The sequence below is a fragment of the Cnephaeus nilssonii genome, assembly GCF_951640355.1.
Source record: "Cnephaeus nilssonii genome assembly, chromosome: 7".
In the NCBI taxonomy this organism is placed as follows: domain Eukaryota; kingdom Metazoa; phylum Chordata; class Mammalia; order Chiroptera; family Vespertilionidae; genus Cnephaeus; species Cnephaeus nilssonii.
The window spans coordinates 67,446,536-67,473,564 of NC_137078.1; the positions used below are offsets into that span (position 1 = coordinate 67,446,536).

The following is a 27,029-nucleotide window of genomic DNA, read 5'->3' on the forward strand; positions in this document are numbered from 1 at the left end:
GGGCAAAAAAATGGAAAAGGATCCCAAGTCAAATTTATAGAAAAAATTCCTTTATTAACTTTTGGTCGAGAATATGTTTGTATATTTTTAGAAAACAACTCCAAGACCATGTGGATTCCTGCAACAGAGAGGAATTGACAGGACTGCTCCAGCCATGAAGACAGAAGAGAAACAGTCCAGAGATGGAAGACGCTGATGATGCCTTGCCTATACTAGCAGTCAGCAGCTGTGCGTCGCTGCAGGTTGCCTAGGACCAAACCAGAGAGGGTCGGACCTGCATTACCACCATTTGTCCACCATCCAGAACTGAAATATCATTGCTGACATGTACACATTAAAAACTGTTTGACATTGAAAATGGGACTCAAAAGAACTGTTGGCCCAGAAAGAAACTCACTACAGACTGATTCATTTGCCTCCCAGCATAACCATTATTGCTTGTCTCATTTTTGTTTTTTAAGTGTATTTCTAGTATCACATGATCTCACTCATCTAGGGGAAATAATGAACAACATAAACTGATGAACAAAAACAGACCAGGAGACAGGGAAGCATCAAATCAGACTGTCAAACCTCAGAGGGAAGGTAGGGGAGGGTGGGGGTAAGGGGGAGAGAACAACCAAAGGACTTGTATGCGTGCATATAAGCCTAACCAGTGGTCACGAACAACAGGGGGGTGGGGCATGCATGGGGAGGGGTTTGGGATGGAAATGGGGAGGATGAGGACAAATATGTGATACCTTAATCAATAAAGAAATTAAAAAAAAACAAATATATGTACAAGTTGTAATTCATTGATATATTTTTTAGTTATAAAACTATAGAGCTAATCTTCTGTTTTTCTCATTTTATTTTCTTGTAACATTTATTGAAGAACTTGGATCATTTCTTGTGTAGTGCTTTCCATGTCTACATTTTGCTGATTGCATTTCTGTTGGTTCTTCCATATATTCATTTTCTTACATGCCCTACAAATTAGAAGTTAAAATATAAGTTTAATCAGATTCAAGGTTTTTCTTTGTTTCTTTTCTTTTTTACCAGTAATATGTCATTAATATTTTGTTATTACCTCCAGAATAATCTCTGGTTGTCTCACTTTCTGTCATATTAGCAGTCATTGGTTTTCAGTGACTAGGTTATTAATATATTATTACATTACTTACTTAAATAATCATTATATTGGCAACTATTATAACACTAAATATTTTTAAATTAATATTTTATTGATCAAATTGTTTTACTTATTTCTTATATATTTGTTTTTCATCTAATTTTTTACATATTCTCATTGCCATTTGAATTTTTTTCTTAAATAATTTTTATATAATCTATGGTAATAGTAAATTCTTTACATCCTTGACTATTTTTTGCTCTTATAAGAAATTATTTAGAATAGCTAAAATTGTGGGCCAAAAACATACTTACTCATTAGAATCCCATATATTGTTATTGTTTCTTCTAACATTTAATGATACAAATAAGATGTTCACTGTCCATTTAATACTATGTTCATTTAAGAAAATTATGTCAAGAAAGCAATTGGAATTACTTATGGTTTTATGAATTTAAATTCACTTATAGGAAGTTGTTAGGAGAAAATTATATATCTGAACACTTATTGGCCCTCATTCATATGAAAACCTTGACAAAAAAAATCATTAAGAATTTTTAGTTTGCTACCTATTACTTGTGATTTCTGGCTGAACAAGTGGAGGAATGATAAAATTAATTCAAGGAGGCAGGGTGAACAGTTAAATAATGTCAAATTTGAATCAAGTCTTAGTAATTTTTAGTGAACAGAATAACGTAAGAGCTGGATAAATCAATCTATGTGAACAGCAATGTCACAACATGAGCTTGGAGAGACCTGCATTGCACTCTTTTTGGGTGCTAGAGATAGAGATGCCAATATAAAAATTGACCTACATGTTGCAGAAGGACAGTGAAAAATCTGAGACGTACAGCTATGATTTAGTGTATTACTAGCTGAAGGTCAGAGCAGAAGCAGAGTCACTCTTTGATTATGCATTGAGATACTATAACTTAACCTTAGTATATAAATGTGTAACTTGACAAAATATAATTTGAGACTTACTTTGTTTTCTCTCTGAAAAGAGGATGAACTTTGGGCTAATAACCAGGCAGAAAGTGGGGCCTTATAGGGAATGGAATATAAATATGTGCTGGAAAAATGATAGATTAGAGTCATGACTAATCCTGACCACTTACCTCTTACTGTGAGGTATAAAGCAGTGATAAGTATACTGTAAAATAACATCAGAATCATTACCATCTTTGCCATATCCCATATCCAGTCATTATACAAAGAAAAGAAAGGATCTGAAATAGAAACTGCGAAAGGTGTAAAAATTAGAAAATTAAACTGCGAGCAAGGGGGAAGAGAATATTTAAGAACCAACATTTAGTAACTTTACTTGTACTAATAATTTAGTATTTACTTCTTAAAATGGACTAATCCAATTAATCCTCATAACAACTATATAAAATAGACTCTTTAATATTCTTTTATCTTCTTATTATTAATTTTGAGTTGATGTTCTAATAAGACGAAACTTAGATGAGTAAAATAGATTTTGTGTTTGGGAGAGATGTGGATCTTTGGGGATGAAACAGATTATCATAGGCAGAATAGACCCCCCCCCCCCCAGAGATGCCTGTACCCCAGGGGAAATGGTTTTAGTTTTTACCCATTGAGTATGATTTTGCTGTGGGTTTATCATATATAGCTTTTATTTATTTATTTATTAATATATGTTATTAATCTTTTACAGAGAGGAAGGGAGAGGGAGAGAGAGAGTTAGAAACATCGATGAGAGAGAAACATTGATCAGCTGCCTTCTGCACACCCCCTACTGGGGATGTGCCCGCAACCAAGGTACATGCCCTTGACTGGAGTCAAACCTGGGACCTTTCAGTCCGCAGGCCGACGCTCTATCCACTGAGCCAAACCGGTTTTGCCATATATAGCTTTTATTATGTTGAGGTATGATCTTTCTGTTCCCACTTTGTTGAGAGTTTTTATCAAGAAAGGGTGTTGGATTTTGTCAAATGCTTTTTCTGCATCAATTGATAAGACTATGTGATTTTTATCTCTCAGTTTGTTTATGTGATGTATCATGTTTATTGATTTTTGGATATTGTACCAGCCTTGCATTCCTGGGATAAATCCTACTTGGTCATGGTGTATGATTTTTCTGATGTACTGCTGAAGCCGATTTGCTAGAATTTTGTTGAGGATTTTGGCATCTATGTTCATTAGGGATATTGGCCTGTAATTCTCTTTCATTGAGTTGTCTTTATCTGGTTTTGGTATTAGGGTGATGCTGGCTTCATAGAAGGAGCTTGGAAGTGTTCCTTCCTCTTGAATTTTTTGGAATAGTCTGAGAAGGATAGGTTTTAGTTCTTCCTTGAATGTTTGGTAAAACTCTCCCGTGAAGCTGTCTGGCCCTGGGCTTTTCTTTTCCGGAAGCTTTTTGATGACTGCTTCAATTTATTCCATAGTTACTGGCTTATTGAGCTGTTTATAGTCTTCCTGATTGAGTTTTGGAAGGTTATATTTTTCTAGGAATATGTCCATTTCCTCCAGGTTGTCCAGTTTGTTGGAATAGAGCTGTTTGTAGTATTTTGTAACAATCCTTTGTATTTCGGAGGGGTCTGTTGTTATTTCACCTCTTTAATTTCTGATTTTGTTTATTTGGGTCCTCTCTCTTTGCTTCTTGGTGAGCCTGGCTAGAGGTTCATCAATCTTGTTTATCCTTTCAAAGAACCAGGTCTTGGTTTTGTTGATCTTTTGTATTGTTTCTTTGGTCCCTATGTTGTTTATCTCTGCTCTGATCTTTACTATTTCCTTCCTTCTGCTTACACTGGGCTTTTCTTGTTGCTCTCTTTCTAACTCTTTGAGTTGTAGGGTTAGGTAATTTATTTCCATTGTTTCTTATTTTTTGCAGTAGGCTTGTAGAGCTATGAACTTCCATCTAAAGACTGCTTTCGCTGTGTCCCATAGATTTTGGATTGTTGTGTTTTCATTGTCATTTGTTGCCATGATGTTTTTTATTTCTTTCTTGATCTTTCTGGTAACCCAGTCATTGTTTAGTAGCATACTGTTTAGTCTCCATGTGTTTGATTTCTTTGGATTGTTTTTATTGTAGTTGATCTCCAGTTTTATGCCACTGTGATCTGAGAAAATGCTTGATATGATTTCTATCTTCTTGAATTTGGAGAGACTTTGCCTATGTCCCAACATATGGTCTATCTTTGAAAATGACCCATGTGCACTTGAGAAGAATGTATATTCTGTGGCGTTGGGGTGAAATGTTCTGAAGATGTCAATTAATTCCATCTGGTCTAGTGAGTCATTTAGGATTGATGTTTCTTTGCTGATTTTTTGTTTAGAGGATTTGTCCAATGTTGATAGTGGGGTATTAAAGTCTCCTACAATGATTGTATTGCTGTTAATCTCTCCCTTGATATCCTCCAGGAGGTTTTTTATGTATTTGGGTGCTCCTGTATTGGGTGCGTATATGTTTACCAGTTATTTCTTCTTGTTGGATTGCGCCCTTTAGTATTATGAAGTGGCCTTCCTTATCTCTTGTTATGTCCTTCACTTTGAGATCTAATTTGTCAGATATAATTATTGCTACCCCAGCATTTTTTTTCATTTCCATTCGCCTGGAAAACCTTTTTCCATCCCTTCACCTTCAGTCTGTGTGCATCTTTTTTTCTGAGGTGGGTTTCTTGTAGACAGCAGATATATGGGTCTTGTTTTCTTATCCAATCTGTTATCCTATGTCTTTTGATTGGGGCATTTAATCCATTTACATTTAAAGTTATTATTGATAGGTACTTATGTGTCGCTATTTTTATTCTATACCTCTGTGTTCCTTCTTTGCTTCCTCTTTCTTCTTCTTCTTCTTCTTTTTTTTTTTTTTTTTTTACAGGAGACCCTTTAGCATTTCTTGCATTGCTGGTTTGGTGGTGATAAATTTTCTTAGTCCTTTTTTTTCTGTGAAGCTCCTGATTTCACCTTCAATTTTGATTGATAGCCTTGCTGGGTACAGTATTCTTGGATTCAAACCCTTCCTTTGCATGACTTTGTATATTTCATTCCAATCCCTTCTGGCCTGATGAATTTCTGTTGAGAAATCAGTTGCTTGTCTGATGGGGGTTCCTTTGTATGTAACTTTCTGTCTCTCTCTGGCCAGTTTTAAGATTCTTACTTTGTCGTTGGTGTTTGCCAATTTAATTATAATGTGCCTTGGCATTGGTCTTTTGGGGTTCATTTTGCTTGGGACTCTGTGAGCTTCTTGGATTTGTGTGGGTTTTTTCTTCCCTATATCAGGAAAGTTTTCTGTCATTATTTCTTCAAACAGGTTTTCTATTCCTTGCTCAGTTTCCTTTCCTTCTGGAACCCCTATTATGCGATGTTGTTTTGTTTTGTGCTGTCCCAAAGTTCCCTTAGGCTCTCCTCCTGCTTTCTAATCTTTTTTCCTAGAAGCTGCTCTACTTGGGTATTTTTTTCCATCTTGTCTTCTAGCTCAATGATGCAGTCCTCTGCTTCTTCTAGTCTACTCTTGATGCTTTCTATTGAGTTTTTTACAGCAGCGATGTCATTTTTCATTTCTTCTTGGTTCTTCTTCATTTCCCCCTGGTTCTTACTCATATTGTCGAATTTGTCTTCCATTCTTTACAGCCACCTTATGACCATTTTTCTGAATTCTCTCTCTGATAGGTTGCTTGCCTCTAATTTGTTTACTTCCTTTTCTGGTGATGCCTGCTTTTCTTTCATATTTGGGCTGTTTCTTTGTCTCCCCATGGTCTCTCTTCTCAGATGTCTGGTTATGTAGTTCTCTCTCTCCTGCATTGATTTAAAGGCATGAAATACAACACAACCAGGTACAACACACAAGGCACTGAACAGAGATGTATTCAGGATATTAATGACCTCCAATAAAGGTGACCACCAGAGAAAGGCAAATTAGGAGGTAGGAGAGAAAGAAGAGTAAAAATAAAGAAAAGAAAAAAATAAAGGAGTGTCAAAATGAAATTGGGAAAGGAGAAAAAAAGAAAAAAAATAAGAGAGACTAGGACGAGACTAAGAGAGAAAAGGGGAACAAACTATATATATGGGGAGAAAACTCCAATAGAACAACCACTAATTACAGCAAATGCTAACAACAAGTACCTGGATATTAATACAAACTACAACACCAACTAATATCAAGTGAGGCAAGGGAAAACAGAAGTAAAAAACAAAAACAAAGCAAACAGAAAAACAAACAAACACAAAAATGAATAAGCAAAACAATCTCACAAAAAAGCATAAAAATTCGATATAATCAACATTCAAGCAAACTACAACAAAAGGACAGAGAGAAAAACAATTTTTTTTTTATAGTTAAGACAGCGAAGAGAGAGGTGTGTATGGATTTGGAGCAGGGGATTGGAAATTAGATATATAAGTAGGGTGAAATTTTAGCAGGGGGTAAACAGAAAGAATAGGGAAAATCTAGAGCAGGAAAGGGTTAAGATTAACAGGACACCAAAAGGGGAAAGGTTAGGAAGAGAGTGATGGCATAAAGGTAGAGTTGAGATAGAATAAAACGATGATGAAGGAAAGATGGAAATAGACTGTAGAACACTAAACGTGAAGTAAAATAAAGAGAAAATAAAATGACACTTAAAAAAAATAATGATAATAAAATAAATAAATAAAATAAAAAGGTAAAATAGTAGTAGTAATAATGCTGATTGCAAATAAAAATGTAATAATTAAAAAGGTAAAATCAAGTGAGGAAAAAAGGAAAAAAATAGTTTCTTAAGTAAATGATGCCCAAAATGAAAATAAAAATAAAAATTAAAAAATTGAAATAAAAAAAATAAAATGTGCAGTAGTGAAGGTCATTCACTTCCTCTATTGTTCTGTTTGGCATGCCTGTTTCCCAGTCCAGACAGTATTGCAGTTTCCTGCGTTTCACTGCTCCTCAGTGTTGTAAGCCAGACCTGATTTTTAAGCAGGCAGTGTCTTTCTCTATTCCTTTATTAATTGCACCAGAGTCAATTTGTGATTCAGCCTCTGGGTGGCAGTGTTTCTGGGTTGACTTTCAGGACTCTAAGGCCTCTCTAGCCTTTTTTTCTCTATGGCACTCAATACCAGTTTGTGGAGGCTGGCAGGCAAGTTCAAGCAGACTGCTCACCCCTGAAACTCCCAGGCTATCCCTCCGCGTCAGATCAAAACGGGTTGCTCTTTAGAGATCGCCCCTGTTAGAAGCTCTGGTGACCCCCTTCCACAATCACGGATTACACCGGCCCCAACAGCCATGGGCTTCTCCAGGCAGGGACCTCCCCGGTCCTCCAGCTCCCACCGTGCGTGCGCGCATTTCTCTCCCGGCAGGATCAGAAACCTTACGCTATCCCGGGGAAATCTGACCTTTCCATGGTGTAGTGAAGAGCTCCTTTGAGTCCAATCATTCTGGGGAGCAGTGTTCTGGGTCTCACAACTGTTCAGCGGTCGCTGCAGTTGTGGATTTTCAGGCCTCTGACAAGATCCACTCTCCCCTTCAAGATGGCGAGATTTCCCCCTCTGAGCCCGTAGCTCCGGGAGGGGACCCAGTCGCCGTGGGGACTGCCCTGTCAGGGGAACCCCGTCCAGCAGTCCCCTACCTTCTCCTGGAGTTCAGCTGTCCCTTAGCTTGCTAACAAACACTGCCCATGCGAACCTCAGCTGTTCTTTCTTTCTGCTCCTGGAAAAGGCTTGAAACACGTCTCTATTCTGCTGCCATTTAGGAGGAGGTGGAGCTTTTGATGCTGACTGGCATAGAAACTGACCAATCAGAACCAAATTGGCTGGCAGAGGAGGGCAGTTAGGGGTGATTAGGCAGGTAGAGGAAGTTAGGAGTGATCAGGCCATCAGGGAAGAGTAGTTAGGGGTGAGATCAGGCCGGCAGGGGAGGGCCATTGGAAGAGCTATCAGGCTGGCAGAGGAGGGCAGTTGGGGGCAACCAGGCTGACAGGGGAGGACAGTTGGGGGCGAGAACAGGATGGCAGGTTAGGGAAGTTGGGGGAGAGATCAGGCCAGCAAGGGAGGGCAGTTAGGGGTGATCAGGCAGGCAGGCAGGCAGAGAAATTAGGGGTGATCAGGCAGGCAGGTGAGTGATTAGGAGCCAGCGGTCCCAGATTGTGAGAGGGGTATCTGACTGCTGGTTTAGGCCTGATCCCATGGGCCTAAACCAGTGGTCAGACATCCCCCAAGGGATCCCCAATTGGAGTGAGTGCAGGCTGGGCTGAGGGAACTCCCCCCCCACCACCACCACCATGCATGAATTTCGTGCACTGGTCCTCTACTATGTAAATATTACTCTCAGATGGAACACTGTATATTCAATATAGACACTAAGCTGCAAATAGAAAAGCACTAACTTAGAGTCATGAAGGCACACCATCAGTGGCTCAGTAAAGTAAATGAGTGGTTGAACCTAACCATATTTTCTGGAGCCAGAATGTGTTTCCCTCCTTGTAGTGGAAGGGCTATGTCCTTAAGCTCAGTTGAGAACATCGTCAGTAGTTACAGTACCTTCAGTCCTTGATCCCCACAACAATTTCAGTGGGAATTTAGTCCTCTAAGATGTCACCCAAATCACTTCATGGTGATAATTAGAGAGTCACACAGCTTGACTAAGCAACCCCCCAGGAAACAGATTTCCAGGAATAGAGAGGGTCCCTGACCCCATTTACCTTGTATCCGGAATTTCAGATATATCCCGAGCATTATACAAAAGCATATAAAACCCAGTAATTGAGCAGGAATTGTGTTCATTATGTGAATGTAGTCATATCGGAACACTAGAACAGAGAGAGAATTAATTAATGAGGAATGCAGGAATCAGGGGCGTCACTGACCTAAGGGTCATTATTAGAAAAAGCATAGCTATTGCTCCATGCCCACTCAACCTAGATAGGACTCAGGATGTGAGTTTAGTTTGTGGGTGGTGGCAGGGCCTAGTAAAATTGGACTTGTAGACTAATAGGGCTAAGAGGAGTTTCCATTCCTAGTTCTCACCACTTAACATACCATAAGATTAATCTGTCTGGGGGGACTAAAGAGAGGCCCTAGGAATCTTCATCAGATTTCTGGGGATTCTTAGGATTGTGGACTGACCAGCTCTAGCTGTGGTGACACTGAGCTGTCTGAAAGAAATATCTATCTGTATCCACAGACTCTAAATATATTTACACCTTTCAGTCTGAATTCCACTGTCAAGAAACTTATTTCTACAGGCTAAACAGAAATTATTAAAATGTTTTTTAATGTATTACTAAAATATGCATTCATTTATTCTTTGATTTATATCACCTTCCAGAGGAAAATAACCAGAATACTCAGGTACTTTCTAAAGAAACTCAATTGTAGTAAAATGACGATCTCCACTCAAAGCCTTTCATGGGGAAGCAAGGAAATTCTAATCACCTACAATAATAAAAGAGAAAAATGCAAATTGACCATCACTCCCCTATGCCCACCAGCCAATCAGGAGTGAATATGCAAATTAGAAGAACAAAGATGGCGACCACCCAGCTGCTCCAGGCGCGAAGTGGCCAGGTGGGGCAAGACGCCTGCTATGAGAGGGAGGGCAGGGGGCGAAGGGATCTACAGGAGCAGCACTCTGGCCGCAGTGAAGACAAAGACTACAGACTCCAGCTGGAGTCTGCAGCAAAGACGAAGAAGGCAGACTCCGGCTGGAGTCTGCAGTGAAGATGGTAGACTCTGGCCTGAGTCTGCAGTGAAGCAGTGAAGATGAAGATGGCAGACTCCAGCCAGAGTCTGCAGCAAAGACGAAGAAGGCAGACTCTGGCCAGAGCAAAGGCCTGGATCCTGGGTGCCAGAAGAAAACTGATGCTGGAAGCCAAGGGAAGGAAGGCCTATTGCACGAATCTTCATGCAATGGGCCTCTAGTCTATATATATAAAAAGGCAGCTACCATAATGGCCATAACGACCTAACAACCAGTCGCTATGACACCCACTGTGGCCAGCTAACCAGCCTGATCAGGGGGTGGGGCCAGCAGCCAAGCTCGCGGCCCCTCCCCCCTGCTGGCCTGCCCCTAATAGGACTCTCCCATCCTGATCAATAGCAGGGCCTGCCAGCTAAACGCCCCCTCCCTTCCCGCCTGGCCAGCTGCATCCCCAATTAGCCTGCCTCACCACGATAAGCCCGAAGTCCCTCCCCCCAGCCAGCCCATCCCCACTCCAATAGGGGGCAGGGCTGTGTGGCCAACTTCCTGCAGCCTCTCACCCTGGCTGGCCACACCCCTGATGGGCCCCCACCATCTTGATCAGCCCGCAGCCCCTACCCCCAGCCAGCCCCACCCCTGATCATCCCCCTACCCCAAAAGGGGGCAAGGCTGGCCAGCCAATCTCCTGCAGCCCTTCCACCTCCCACCTGGCCCCACCCCAGATTGGCCCCCTCACCCTGATCCAGGGCAAGGCCAGCCAGCTAACCATCCATGGCCCCTCCCCCAGGCCCCTGGCCCCCAATCGCCCACAGCCCCTCTCCATGGCCAGCCCCGACCCCAATTGGCTCCTCAACCCAAATCGCCCATGGCCCCTTTCCCCAGCTGGCCAGGCCCTAATTGGGGGCCCTGATTGGGTCCCAATCTGTGAGGGCCAGCTGGCCAACCTCCCACCATTTCTTCCTCCTGACAGGCCCAGCCTGATCCGGCCTGATTGGGGCTGGGCAGGCTGGACCCCACCCATGCCTGAATTCCTGCACTGGGCCTTTAGTTGTTATATAATGGGTAAATATGCATCAGTAGATTATATTTTCACAATGAAGAAAATTCTCATGATAGCTATGTAACAGGCTACCATACTAGATAACCTCCGAGACAATTAAGGTGTGCTGGCAGAAACCTGAAACTAAATACTGTAAAGAAGCAAAATGATTAGAACATGAGAATTGGAGTCAAACACATCTGCATTCCAATCTTGGCTCTGCCACTTAAGAGCTATGTGAGCCATGGTATCCTCATCCATAAAATGGTGACAACAATAGCACTACCCTTCAGGATTAATTTAGATAAATTCTGTAAAATTATTATCACAATGCCTAGCATAAGGTAGGCACTGAATAAGTGTGGTACCAGGTTTTAAGGATCTGATAAAAAAAAAAAAAAAGAGCACAACGAATTCTATCTTCTCTGTTGACTCATCTCCATTAAATTGTGTACTCCAGCTCCAAATTCACATCCCCCATCTAGCAGTTTACTCAACTATATGTGACCTATTTTGCTTGGCCATATTTTAGAAAAAGAGTTCTTCTTTAAAAAGTCTGGTATCCTTGTACTTGATGGGCTACTGCATCATTCAGTGTTCTATTCATAAAGATGATACAGTCATTTAGTTCAGCCATAAAACCAGAGGGAATAGTCTGGTTACAAAGGATTTGTTGGTTTAGAGACCTATTTCTTTTTCATGTTAATTTTGTTCTAGTCCCCGAAAGGAGATAGTATCTTAAACATTGATGGCAATCTGTGCAGGCAAGGAGACTGTGATCAAATGAAGTGTATCCTAGATACATTTAATTTTGATTGAATAGACTCTCACCTAAGAGAGAAAGCATTCCTGGGAGGCATAGAAGCAACTGGGCTAAGCAGCTCAGCAGACATTTATACTCACCTTATTCCTCAAATAATCCTTGTCCTGGGAAGCTCCTAATTGAGAGGTGTGGAGTTTAGCACTTCTAAAGTGAGAAATGAGCCCTAAATCATTCTATGTAAGGCTTGGTATTTGTTGACAAATGTCATACTCTTCTACTTAAGCACCCCATGTGACTTAGGCATAACATTAAGAGAGATGCCCTAAATGATTCCACCCTTGTTACAGCAGTTACCTGTTTTTCTGAAATATCCACAGATAAGGAGCACACCAATAACAACCAGTATCACAGAGAAAAATGAAATTAAAATCGCCAGTCCAATGTGGACTGGAATAAACAGGGCATCTGAAAGAAAGAGCAGAACAATGTGAAGTTCAATAACCCATGACATGCATCACTATCGCATTAGGAATTTTACTGTTAATAAGCAGGATTCCCCTCCAGATCCTGCATTTTTTATTTTTATTTTTATTTTTTTGTATTTGGGTCAGGGCTAAAGAGCAATGAAATTGTTTTAATGACAAATACAGAGCCTGGGATTGAGCTTGTTTGGGGACAGAATTGAAACTGAGGCCATCTATAATAATAAAAGCATAATATGCTAATTAGACCGGATGAAACCAGGGCTTCGAGGGAAGCCCGGGTCCTGGGTGCCAGAGGGAAGCTGGTGCAGGCAGCCAGGGGAAGGCCTACTCTTGCACGAACTTCATGCATCTGGCCTCTAGTCTAATTATAATTTGGTATACACTGTTTCCTTATGATCTGGATTTTTTTTTACCTCTCCTTGATTTTTATTATTGGTACAATGACCTATTCCTGTGACAGTAAATAATATTCTGTGGTCATGAATTATCATAAATTGTTTAACTGTTCACTGTTCATAATCACTTTCTTCACTTAAAGACTTTCCAGGCAGAAATGCTTTGGAGGTCTTTTTTATTAAAAAATTTGGATAGCCCTGACTGGTTTGGCTCAGTGGATAAAGCATAGGCCTGTGCACTGAAGGGTCCCAGGTTCAATTCCAGTCAAGGGCAAGTACCTTGGTTGTGGCACATCCCCAGTAGTGGGTGTGCAGGAGGCAGCTGATTGATGATTCTCTCTCATTGATGTTTCTAACTCTCTATCCCTCTCCCTTCCTCTCTGTAAAAAAATCAATAAAATATATTTTTTAAAAAGTTGGATAAAGTAATTTTGAAATTAGTATGGAAGAGTGAATATCTGTAAATAGGAGAAAAAAGATTAAATAAATATGGAGATAGAATTTCTTTTATCAGATTAAAAAAAAACTGCCTATAATACATGGGGATGTAAGTGTAATATAGGGAACATAGTCAATGATATATATTAACTATGTATGCTGCCCAGCGAGTTTTGGATTTATCAGGATGATCACTTTGTAAGTTATATAAATGTCTAATCACTATGCTTTATACTTAAAAGAAATGTATTGTGTGTCAATTATAATTTAAAAATAAAAAAATATTAAAAAACTGACTACAATGAAGTGATTATATTGATTTTGGATTATTTTTGTCTTTGTGGATGTAAATATTCCCATTCAAAGCATTCCCCCACATTCTAGCCAGTTTTGTTCAGTGGGTTGAGTGTCAGCACACAGACCGAAGGTTCCCATGGGTGATTCTAGTCAAAGACATGTACCTTGGTTGCAGGCTTGATCCCCAGCACTGGTTGGGGCACATGTGGGAGGCAACCAATTAATGTGTCTCACATGATGTTTCTCTCTCCCCTCCCTTATACTCTCTCTCTAAAAAAAAAAAAAAAAAAAAAAAAAAAAAAAAAAAAAAATCAATGGAAAAATATCCTCAGGTGAGGATCAACAACAACAATAACAAAAGCATTTATCTACAAACATTTTTGTCCTTTTGAGGCCTTTTAGACAGAATACTAGTATGTATTGTTTTTCAAGTAAGTTCTGCATTTGCCATTTGACTCTATATATTTTGTGGCTAATGTTGCGTGCATGCTATTTTTTCCCAGATTTTCCTTGGGGGTTTTAACCTCTTATTATTATATCTTTTTTCTAATTCAGAATTAAGAAAATAACTTACATATTTGTCTTTTGGTTGCATATTTGCCTGTACCATATATTTGGTACTTTTTAATGATCACAAAAACATTTTTTGGATAGCTTTTCAGGAAAAGCAAAGTTTACCATGTAGTGTTTTTTTTCTTACAGATTTCATGTTGTGTTAAATGTTTAATTTGTTTTAATATTTGTGAATTAAGTAAAGTTGTAAGAGCTTTATTTATTACATAAAATGTGAAAACATAACAATTTGCTCATCTAGTCCATGAAAGACTTTTCCTTCACAATTTATTATTGTCATTTGATTTTAAATATCCATTTAATTGCATAAGATATGACTCAATTTTCATATCTTATGCTTATATTATTTTTTTGTTAATCCTCACCCAAGGATATTTTTTCATTGATTTTTTTTTTTTTTTTTTTTTAGAGTGGAAGGGATGAGGAGAAACAGAGAGAGAGACACATCGATTGGTTGCCTCACACACGTGTCCCAACCAGGGCCAGGGATTGAGCCTATACTTGAGGTACATGCCCTTGATTGGAATTGAACCTAGGACCCTTCAGTCTGTGGGCCACTGCTCTATCCACTGAGCCAAACCAACTAGGGCTATGCTTATTTTAAAGCCTATTCCAATTTGAATCCTATATGAAACTAATATTTGAATTTATCTACATAACTTGAGGCCCAGTGCATGAAATTCGTGCAAGAGTAGGCCCTCCTTCCCCCAGCTGCCGGCACGAAAATCCCTCCAGCAACTGGGGCCCGGGCTTCCCTTGCAGCCCCAGCTTCATCCAGAAGATTGTCTGGAAGGACGTCTGGAAGGATGTCTGGTCTAATTAGCATATTATGCTTTTATTATTATAGATTCCTTTTAGTCTGATTTAGAAACAACTATCTTTAGTGAAACAGCAGAAAATACCCAAAAGAGTATAAAGAGGTTTTAATGGAAATTATTTGTTATCTATATATATAAAAGCCTAAGTGAATGTTTGACTATTCGACCGGTAGCTATGACACGCACTGACCACCAGGGGGAAGATGCTCAATGCACAGGCATGGAAACATGGAACAGACTGATGAATCTCAGAGGGAAGTGGGGAGGGAGAAGGGCAGGAAGAGATTAATCAAAGATTGTATATGCATACTAGAGGCCTGGTGGGGTCCCTTGACCTGGCCTATGCATCGATCAGGCTGGCAGGGGAGTGGTTAAGGGGTGATCAGGTTGGCAGGCAGAAGCAGTTAGGGGGAATCAGGAAGGCAGGCAGGCAAGCAGTTGGGAGCCATCAGTCCTGGATTGTGAGAGGCATCCAAGATTGGAGAGGGTGCAGGCTGGGTTGAGGGACACATACCACCCCCATGCACGAATTTCATGTACCGGGCTTCTAGTTGGTCAATAGTAAGAAACCTGTGCTTTAGTTCTAAATTTCACTTACTGTCAGTTTGACTGGCTTCTCTCAACCTCTGTTTACCTATAAATGTCATAATAATGCCTTCTTACTGAATTTTCAGTAAGTTTTAAAGGCACTATTAATACTTTAAAGATTTTCCCTTCTACTAATACATTTGTATGACAAACTGTCACAAAAACCCATGAAGTATGATTTTACTTCTTTCTAAGGTAAGAAAACTATATTCAGGAAGGTAAGTGAAATCTTTTAAATCACTGAGCTAGAAACTTGTTAAGTTTACGTATGAATACTGTGAATAAAGATAGGGCTCTTTAATAAATCAGTGCCAAAAGTAAACTCACAGGCATATATATATATATATATATATCGTGCCTCATCTCATTTGATCCTCACCAAAGTCCTGAAGTAGGTAGATAGGAGACTCAGTGGAATACTATTTTCTTTTCATTAGCTGGAAAATGGAGATTTAGAAAGTTTAGAAACTTGACCCGACTGAATAAAGTAAGAAATAGTGGATGTTGAAAATGATTTCAGGTTTTCTCACTGCACAGAATATAGTCAAACACTGTTGCAGGTAAATATTTTACCCTTTGTCTCCCTGTGTGATCTACAATAATAATCTGCCTCATGTTGATATTTACTGCTGTGTTGTTGACAATTACCTGAAAGAGAAGTTGGGGTGCTTCACTGGGCTGGAAAAGGTTTAGCTAAATCAGAAAACAGGTATAATTAAGCAAGTTTATTCTATATCTATAAAAGGCTAAGTTGACTCGTGCATGCACGATACATATAAAGCTCTTGCTGGAGCCAATCACACGCATGTGTTTCCATCATTCATTGTCCATCGTGAATTTGGTTGACACTTCTATTATAGAGAAAGGATGAATAGTGATACTAAAATATTTCTTCTAATTAATTTCCTTTCAATATGCACAAATTCATGCACCAGGCCAACAGTTTGATCATAAAGTCCTAACTGAGCAGGTCATAGTGGATAGTCATATCCTAGGCCTATAACTTCTTTAGTAAAAGGTTTACTTTCACCTTAAGCAAGACTTATCTTGTGCACCTCAGTTAACAGATCTTTGAAATGCCAGAGTAATCCTCTTTTCAAGACTCCTTGGAGGCATAAGCACCCTCAATGGATCACACAATCTTGTTAACTATTGTGTAATCTAATCAAAGAGAGTTCCCTGCATTGTTCTCTCCCACCTCCATGTAATCTTTTTTAAGTCCCTCTTTATTTTTTAAAATATATTTTTATTGATTTCAGAGAAGAAGGGAGAGGGAGAGAGAGATAGAAACATCAATGATGAGAGAGAATAATTGATTGGCTGCCTCCTATACACCCCCTACTGAGGATCAAGCCCACAACCGGGGCATGTGCTCTTGACAGGAATTGGACCTGGGACCCTTCAGTCCACTGGCCAACACTCTATCCACAGAGCCAAACTGGCTAGGTCTTACATCCCTCTTTAATTCTAAATGTATAAAAGGAACTGCAAAACTGTCCTTGTGAGCATTTTAGATCTTCCTTCCAGGCATTTCATCAGTTTGGCTCAAATAAACCCTTATAAAAATTCTTCACAGGTTTGGTCATTCTTGCAATATTGTGAGGGTCTAATGAGATAACACACTTTCCTTTAAAGCTGTAAAGTGTATTTCATTTCATGGGTTGTAATTATCTTTCTAAATTCTTTCCTCTAAAGCCTTCCTCTCAGCACCTGACAACATCTGTGTACCCAAACCCATAACATTTATAGAGTCATATTCAGAGAGTGCTTGATAACGTACAAAGCTTTTTAACATTAATTATCTCATTTATTTTCTCTATATGTTGCTTTATTGACAACCAAAGCCTGCCAAACACTCACCAGCTAAGATGATATTTATTTGTTTCTCTTCATCTGAGAGAGGGTTGTGAATGTAGCAAATCACATCACCCTGTGATTTGTATCTGAGAAGAGTCATCTTGATGTGGAATAATCCAGCTCCATCCTGTGAATAGGATTGTGATGAATGTGGAATTACCTCTCCTTTGCTGTCTCTGCACACCATCTGGGGTTGTGGGAACCAGCCTCCTGAGTTACACTCCACCATAAGTCCATCAGTTCCAGGAGCCTGAATATGGATCTGTGTCTCCAAGCCTAATGCTAGGTAAATGAGACAGAAATCAAAATAGTTATTGTATTGAGGTTGAGTTGAAAGATGAAAGGAAAAATATCTCATTAATCTTGTATTCTTCAATATAAGAAGAAGTAATACTCAAATCTATATCCAAGCTACAAGTTAGACTATCTTTGGTCACTCAGCACTGTTTATTTACTGCATAGTATAATTTTGCATTAGATATAGGGGGTCATCTTCTATTTAGAAAACTTGAGATACTTTGTAAAACATAAAAAAGACAATAAATAAAAAATGATATATTTTCCACATATTTCAGCTCCTGGGGTCACAAGGCCATTGATATACAATGTTCCACCATAAACATACCTGCTACATTCAGGTCCATGCTTGCCATATTGCTGAAGTTGCTATCCTTAAAGGAACACTGGTATGTTCCATTATCAGAAACGCGGATATTGTGAAGTCTGAGAGTCACTTTGCCCGCCCCAATAGCTTCTTTCACAAACTCTGTGCGATCCATATATTCTGGGGCAGCTTTCCCTTTCACTTCATGGCCATCTCTGTACAGGTGAACAAGCTTACTAGTAGAATGGTCACCCTTGAACCAGGACACCTCCATATGTTTTGCACTTTGTGGTGGGGACAACTGGCAGCTTAGCTCAGTCTGTCCTCCTACCATAGCCACCAAGTGTCCCGTGGGAATGGTCACTGTCCACTTTTCTGTAGAGAAAGATAGAAAACTACAGGGTAAATTTGAGGCCAACTACATCTTTGTTGCTTTATATTAAAGGACACACTATTATTCCCATCACACCTTCACATTCTAAATATTCAGCTCTGAACATATCTGTCTAAATCAATATTTTATTTATTTAAAAGATCTATGTTACTACATTATTTTCTTTAACATATACTCACTTGGGTTCTAAGAAGATGGCAGAGCAAAAAGCACCAGGAATCTGAATCCCTACTTAGACAATAATTGCACTGGCAGAATCTGTCTAAGGTAACTATTTTAGAATTCTGAAGACTATGGAAGGCCTTCAACTTCCAAGGGAAAGCTTGGATGGTAAATTGCATTAATTGTGATCCATTTTAGCTCATATCACAGTAGCATCTACCCAATCCCCACCTTTAGCCCAATGGCCGGCAACTGTGCAACTCTCCCTGGATACGCTTTCACATAGCTTATGGGATCCTGAGTAAGCTCAAAGGACCCTGCCTTTCAAATACTGGGGATCTGTGCTGTCATCACTGATTGCTGCTTCCAATCACAGAGATTGCAGGTCAAAGAGGCAAGTATTGTACCTTCTATTTTTTCAAGCCACTCCTCTCTAACTGAAGTGACATTCTTGGAATTTAAAGGGTCAGCATCCTTTCATTCACCCCTTTATTTTCCTCTTTTTCCCCTGTTGAGCACCGGACATTAAAGATTAGAACATTCAAAAGCAAGTGCATATATGTGGAAAATTAGAAAGTGACCACATATGTTCAGGAAAAGGGACAGGTTCAGAAAAGACCCAAGGAGACCTAAAGTTTATATCTCAAGCTGATTCTGGGCACACCAACAGCCTATAACAATAAAACAAAACAAAACAAAACAAAATAAGAACAATAAAGAAAACAATAAATAAATAAAAAAGACAGCAAATCCTGGAAAAGGAATGGACTCATATTTTGAGTTAACACATTAGATTTCAATATCCAGTTTTCTTTTAAAAAATCACAATACATACCAAGAAACAGGAAAATATGGCACCTTCCAAGGATCAAATAAATAAACAGAAACTGTCCTGAAAAAGACTTGATGGCAGATCTACAATTAAAGACTGTAAAACAACCATCTTAAAGATACTCCAAAAACCATAGGAAGAAGTGAGACAGTCAACAGCAACAAAAAATATATGAACAAAATGGAAATATCAATAAAGAACTGAAAATCTAAAAGAAAACAAAATGGAATCCCAGAGCTGAAAAACACAACTGAAATGAAAAAGTCACTAGAGGGATTCAAAGGCAGATTTAAACAGGAAGAAAAAGAATCCATTAACTTGAAGACAGGACAACAGGTATTATTAAGCTGGAGAACAGAAAAAACAAAGATTGGAAAAAGTGAACGGAACTTAAGGGGGTTTGTGATACATAATTAAGTAGACCAATATATTTATTGTGGGAGTCCCAAAAGGGGAAAAGAAAGAGACAAGGGGGCAGAGGGAATATTTGATATAATAATGACTGAAAATTCCCAAATGTGATGAAAGACATGACTATAAACATCTATGAAGTTCAACAAACTCTGAGATGAACTCAAAGAAAATCACAAATAGACACTTTAAAGTCAAACTTTTAAAAGACAAAGATAGAATCCTGAGAGCAGCAAGAGAGAAGCAACTCATCACTTATGAGGGATTATAAACATATTTCTCATCAGAACTTTGGAATCCAGAAAGAAGTGGAATCATATATATAAAGTGCTAAAACAAAACAAAAAACCCTGTCAACCAAGATAAACAAATCTGAGGGAGTTTGTAACCACTGGATCTGCCCTACCAAAAAAAAAAGAAAAGAAAGAAGAAAGAAAGAAAGAAAGAAAGAAAGAAAGAAAGAAAGAAAGGAAGGAAGGAAGGAAGGAAGGAAGGAAGGAAGGAAGGAAGGAAGGAAGGAAGGAAGAAAAAAGGAAGAAAGAAAGAAAGGAAGGAAGGAAGGAAGGAAGGAAGGAAGGAAGGAAGAAAGAAAGAAAGAAAGAAAGAAAGAAAGGAAGGAAGAAGAAAAAAATACTCAAGTAGTTACAGTAACTTGAAGCTATATGAAGAAATAAAGTACCCAATGATAAATACATGAGCAAGTATAAAAACTATTGTTATTGTAACAATGTTCTCTAACTCCACTTTTTGTTTTCTGTGTGATTTAAGAAACTAATAGATTTTTAAAAAAACTTATTAGTCTAAAAGCTAGCATTATTGCAACTTTGGTTTATAGGTCCACATTTTGCACTGTAAATTATAAGAGCCTAAGTAATTAAAATAATTATTAGTTTATATCTTAGGGCACACAATGTATAATTTTGTACCTTCAACAAGTGAAAGGAATAGGTATAGAGCAGTTAAATAAACAGTTTTTTTAAAATCTTATTATTAAAGTTAGGCTGTTATATATTCAAATTAGAATGTTATACTTTTAGGATGTTAATGCAATTTCTATGATAACTACACAAAAATAGCTATAGAATATGTAAAATAGGAAATGAGGGAGGAATTTAAACTATTTATACAAAAACTCAATTAGAAACAAAAAAAGTAATGAAGGAAATGAGGGACAATAAAGCAATATAGCATACAAAAAATAAATAACAAAATTACAAAAGTAATTACTGTAAGTGTAAATGGGTTAAAATCTCCAATCAACAGACAACGCTAGAAGAATGGATATGCTACGTACAAAAGGCTCACTTTAGATCCAAAGACTCAAATAAATTGAAAGTGAAAGAATGGGAAAAAAGCCATGAATGAGGAAAAGATAGTGATGATTGTACAACATTATTAATATATTTAATATTAATGAACTTTACACTTAAAAATAACTAAATAGTTAATGTCATTTTATGTGAATTTTACCACAATAAATTTTTTTATTGATTTTAGATAGAGAGAGGGAGGGGGGGAGAGAGAAAGGGAGGAATAATGATTTGATATTCCACTTATTTATGCATTCATTAGTTGATTGTTATTATTTGGCCCTGACAAAGGATCGAACTCACAATCTTGGTGTATTGCAAAGATGCTCTAAACAACTGAGTAACCCAGCCAGGACCACAGTGAAAATGTATACTTGATGGAAAATAAAATCACATATGGCAAAAAAGAATAACAGCAAAGAACAAAGACAACAAATAGAAAACAGTAAATAAAAACATGTTAGACATTAATCAAGTTATATCAATAATCACTTTAAACATCAGTGGCCTAAAGGAACCAATTAAAACACAGAAATTGTCAGAGTGATTCAAAAAACAAGATCCAATAAAGTGTTGTCAACAATAAACCCAATTTTAACATAAAGGGTTTCAGTTTTACAAGAGGAAAAGTGTGACATATACAAAACAGGGCATGTTATTCAGCCTTAAAAAATAAAATCTTGTCATATGCTACAGCATGTATGAACCTGGAAGAAAATATATAAAATTAAATAAGCCAGTAACAGAAAGACAAATGATGTATAACTCCACTTATATGATGCATCTAACATAGTCAAACTCATAGAAGCAGAGTAGAATGGTAGTTGGTTTTTGTTTTGTTTTATTTTGTTTTGTTTTTTGTGACTGAAAGGAGGGAAAAACGGGGAGTAGTTTTTAAATAGCTATTTTGAAAAACAACATTATATTACTTTATGGGTAATGCAAATACCTTATAATAACTAAGAATTCCTAGTATCTTTCTCTATTTCTTTGCATCATCACTGTCATTCACTTCAGTTATACATAAACTATAATCATTGATTACATTGTTGCTGTTATTATTTTGAACAAACTATTATTTTAGGTCAATTAAAAATAAAAAAATTAATATTACCTTAATTTATTCCTTCCCTATTGCTTTTCTTTGCTTTATGGAGATCTGATTTTCTGATCTGTTTCACTTTTCTTCTCTGTGAATAACTTCTTTTAACATTTACTATAAGCTCTATAAGTGAACTGGGTGGGTTCATAGGCCCCTGGATTCTTTAAAAAATGTTTTCTTTAATTTTCTGTTGTTTTAATATCATATGCCTTGATGTAATTTTTTAGTATTTATCCTGATTCGTGTTCTGTAGGTTTCCTGGATCTATGGTTTGGTGACTGATATTAATTTAAGGAAATTCTTAGTCATTATTATTTCAAATATTTCTTCTATTCCATTCTCTTTTCCTTTTTGTTCTGTTATTGCCATTATACACATATCACACTTTTTATAGTTGTCTCACAGTTATTGGATTTTCTCTTTTTTAAAAAAACAAACTCATTTTCTATTTGTTTTTTAGTTGTTGTAGTTTCTATTTATATTTTTTCAAACTCAGAGATTCTTCCCTCACTCATGTTTAGTCTGCTAATGAGTCCATGAAAGGCATTCCTCATTTATGTTACAGTGTTTTTATCTCTATAATTTTTTTGTTTTTTGTTTTTGGTGTTGAACAGCCAAAGTGTCATTCACTAGATGAGTGGATATAAAAGCTGTGGTACATTTACATAATGGAATACTATACTACCATAAAAAGAAATAAAATGTTATCCTTTGCAATAGCATGGATGGAGCTAGACCAGTCAGAGAATGACAAGTACCCTATCATTCACTCAAATGTGGAATTTATTGAACGAACTGAACTACCAAACGAAGTAGATACAGACTCATAGATAGAGAGCAGGCAGACAGCTCTGGTTGTGTGTGTGGGGAGGAGGGTTGGGGGAGTATTGGGGAGAATGGAGGGATTGAACAAAAAAGAAAGAAAAGAGAGAATTCACAAACATATGAAAACTGTGTGGTGATTGCAAGAGTAGGGGTGAGGAGACATGGAAGTGGAAGAGGAATAAAGAGAATAAATGGTGATGGAAAATATAAAATTTAAAAATAAAAAAGAAGCCCTAGCCAGTTTGGCTAGGTGGATAGAGCATCAGCCTGTGGACTGAAGGGGCCCAGGTTCTGGTCAAGGGCACATACCTTGGTTGCAGGCTTGATTCCTAGTCCTGGTCAAAGCACATGTGCGAGGCAAACAATCAATGTGCCACTCTCACATCAATGTTTCTCTCTCTCCCCCTTCCTTCCACTCTCTCTAAAAATCAATGAAAAAATATCCTCGGGTGAGGATAAACATAAATAAATAAATAAATAAATAAATAAATAAATAAATAAATACATACATACATACATACATACCATATTTCAAAATTGTTTTTTCCCCTTCCTAAAACATGAGGTGTTTTTTCTCCAATATTCACTGTTAGATCCTAGTAAAAATGCTGGAGGTAAAATTCACAAAAGTGAGTTTTCCCATGACTGAGCCTTCCTGGAGCTTTTAACTTTCATACTTGCCCACACTGAGCTTCCAGCAATTCAGTAATTACAGCTTAGATCTCCTAACCCTGGTACTGGTTTCCACAGAGGTTTCTGATGTGGATGGAGGCTGAGTCTCTAACTCTCCACTTGTCTAACTCTCCCATTTGTCCTATAACCTTACTTCCCTGTTGATCCTAAAAAGAGTTATTGATTTTCAGTTTTTTTTCAGTTTTTTTAACTTGATGTTAGGATGCATGGATGACTTCCAAGGTCTTTACATGCTGAACTGGACACTGGAAGTCTGTCCTGGGTTTTTCCATAGCTGTGACACAGTAAGAAAAGAGAAGATGTTCTTACCTGATGTTGATGTCATCACTTGTAGGAGAAGAATACCCACACAGTACCCAGAAAAAGAAGAGGATTTAAGCTTCATCATGCCTGGAACAAAAACAAGGAGAAAGTCATAGACTATGAGATATTTGTAGAAATTGTCAAGATACATTAAATTAATCAAGATCACAAAGATGGACAATTTTGAAACTTTTCTTTCAGAGTAAAACTTCTCTCAGTGTTCAACAAAATGATCATGTCCACCCAAAGTGTTCTGATTTGAAAAGGTCTTCTCAGTCCCTTTTTCCGACTAAAGCACACTTGCTTTTTATCTCTCTTTCACTTTGTGACCTAAACTACTAAGTGAACATTTCCTCCAGTAGGTGCAACAAATGGAACAGAAGAAACAATCTAAGGGAATGAATTGGGGGAGGAAATCAAAATGGCAAGCACAAAAGTATGAATGTCTAAGCATGCATGGTAAAGTAAGGAAAGTATTTTTTGAATTCATGTTCTTGAACAATTAAGATGAAACCAAATTCAGGTGGTACTAAAATAGCTTGTTAATAAATGTTTTTAATCCTCACCTGAGAAGTGAGGATATTTTTCCCATTGATCTTTTTTTGGGGGGAGGGGGAAGAGAGAAGGAAGGAGGGAAAAGAGAGAGAGAGGAGAGAAAGGTTAATGTGAGAGACACATCGATTGGTTGCTTCCTATATGTCCTCCAGCTGGGGGCAGGGATTGAACCTGCAACCCAGCTGCATATGTGCCCCTGACCGGGAACTGAGACCTTCCGATAAGTGCAGGCCAATGCTCTAACGACTGAGAAACAATAAAAATGGTGGTCAAACAATATATCTTGAAGGGCGAAAATATGTAGAACTTTATTAAAATCATAGCCATGTACTAAAGAAATGAGTCAATATCTGAAGGAAGAAATTCATACGGTCCTACAAATTAACAAAATCTATCTACTATTGAAAAAAAGAGAGGTTTATTTGTTCTATATTTAGTTTTCCAATGTGAAAACAAATTAAACTAATGGTGCTTTATATTTTATTAGTGCCCCAGTGCATGGATTTGTGCACATTGAAAAGGAAATTAATTAGAAGGTGGCCAGCTGGGCGGGACTAAGCAAGACAGGCTGGACATAACCTGGTGCCAACCTCTCTCGGTCACTCCCCAACCAGCCACACCAGGGGTGGCTCTGCAGCTCAAAGGTCTTCTGCAGAGTGAGCAGGGTCCCTCTGGCAGGTGGGGTCCCTAAGCCTGGCCTGTGGGGATTAGGCTGAAACCATACATTCGGGGGTTCCCGGTGTATGAGAGGGCACTCTGCAAAGTTGCTATCGCTTGGTGGTCAGTATGCATCATACCTACTGGCCGTTCAGCCAGTCACTTAGCCTTTTATATGTATAGATTGTTTTATATATCTAACAGATATGACAAATGATTATCAATAACACTGGCCCACTAGACTATTCACATCCTAGTGTGTGGAGGTAGGTTGGTAGGTTGGCATACCACAAAGAAAAGCAGATTACAATTTCCAAAGAGATGTAATGATCTCTAGATGACTCCCTCCTTTACCATTCCTATTCAGAATCAGTAACTTAAACCTTGAATCTATGAAAGACAAATGCTTATTTTTAAAAGCAAGTGATAAGAGAAATAAAAGCACATGTTTATATTAAGACTTGTATCCAAGTGTTAATAATGGCTTTGTTTGTAATAGTTAACAACTGGAAGTAATAGTCAATAACTAGTAATGGACAAACAAGTTGTGGTACATCTATATAATGTAATATACTTAATAAGAAAAAGGAATTAACCATTTTACATACGTGTGAATCTCAAAAGGATTGTGCTGTGTTAAAGAAGTTAGACAGAAAAAGTGGTCCATACTGTGTGAATACATGAATATAAAATTCTAGAAATTGCAAGTAATCTCTGTGGTTGCTTGAGGAGGGGAAAATGAAGAGGAAGGAATAATTACAAACCTGCTTGACTTTTCCATCATTTCGGGGAGTGATGGATATGTTTATTATATTGATTAGAGATAGTTTCACAGGGTATACATATGTAAAACTTAAGTTATTCACCTTAAGCGTATGCAGTTTGTTGTATGTCAATTATACCTCAATAAATCTTTTTTGTAAAGTCTACTTAAAATACAATTAAAATATTAATAATAATATTTTATGAAGATTTATATTTAATAATGGTACAATTTATATTATGTCTAAAATATTGGCCTCACTGTAAGTTTACTTTGAGTTGTTTAAAAAAAGAGACTGGGACTCTGGGTGGGTGGTTCCGTTGCTTGGGGCATTGGGGCATCCTCCAGTGCGACCGACCCTCCCCTCCCCTCCCCTCCCCTCCCCTCCCCTCCCCTTCCCTTCCCTTCCCTTCCCTTCCCTTCCCTTCCCTTCCCTTCCCTTCCCTTCCCTTCCCTTTCAATAAAAGCATGTCCTTCAGTGACGATAAAAGAAAAGAGAGACTGGAAAGGGGGCACTATTTCTGGGACCCGGAGCCAAAAGAACCGGTTTTTCATTATTAACAAGCCAATACTAACATTTGAAAGCAGATCTCTTTTGAAACACCTCACTGCCTGTTAACTTTCTAAATCCCCGGTATCACTATTCTGTGATGAAAAGATTGGCAGTGAGACCTCTAACACCATGCCTTGTCCTTAATGTCATTCACAATCTGATCACGTACCTGAGCTCCAGGATCCAGAAGAAATTTCTTTCCTGGTCCTTCAGAAAGTCACCTCAAGGTCTCAAGGTGATTCGGAGTGCTCCTCCACCAACAGTCGGTAACAGCTACACTTCAGTCAAGCGGGTTCTCTGTTTACCAGAGCTTCCACCTACTGCCTGCTGGGGAACTTTTTTTTCTGACATCTGATAACAAAGTCCTTTCATAGGAAAACCAACAAGGTGTCTGTTTCATGTATTATAAAATCTCAGATCTATTTGCAGTTAAACCTTGCATCACCCAAGAGAACTCCATGTTATATTTGCAAGAGGCAGGTCCCAACATGACATGCCTTAGGCTGAGATGACATCTGAGCTCATGAGTCTTTCTGTATGTATTTTCCCTTGGTTCTTGCCTTGCCGTCATGAGAATGCTGGGATGAACCTAAGGGGAATTCTGTTCTTATTAAGTTATATGACCTTTATGTTATCTCTGTAAACACAATTTAGCGTTTCCTCCTACTCATCCACCCCTACTGAACACTCCTTTCTACTCCCCTATACCAGTGCTGTTTTCTTCCTGAAAACCATATTACTTGTAATTTTGAGAAGAGCACAGACAAACACCTGGAAAATAATATTACAAGTTTTTTAAATTAACCAAACAATGGATTTTTAAAATTAAGATTCCTGGATGAGGTTTAGATAGCCTTCTGCTG

General features: G+C 38.2%; 1 protein-coding gene across 1 annotated transcript; it reads right to left on the reverse strand.

Annotated features, from left to right (window-relative positions):
- Window positions 1-862: 862 nt before the first annotated feature.
- LOC307103757 (selection and upkeep of intraepithelial T-cells protein 8-like) lies at window positions 863-26,423 on the reverse strand. Its single transcript, XM_079778266.1, has 8 exons — window positions 26,336-26,423; window positions 23,645-23,725; window positions 17,628-17,981; window positions 17,006-17,284; window positions 11,906-12,016; window positions 8,752-8,859; window positions 2,230-2,352; window positions 863-968 (listed from the first exon to the last, which is right to left on the reverse strand). The coding sequence occupies exons 2-8, from the start codon at window positions 23,721-23,723 to the stop codon at window positions 952-954; spliced, it is 1,071 nt and encodes a 356-aa protein (XP_079634392.1). The 5' UTR covers window positions 23,724-23,725; window positions 26,336-26,423; the 3' UTR covers window positions 863-951.
- Window positions 26,424-27,029: the final 606 nt, after the last annotated feature.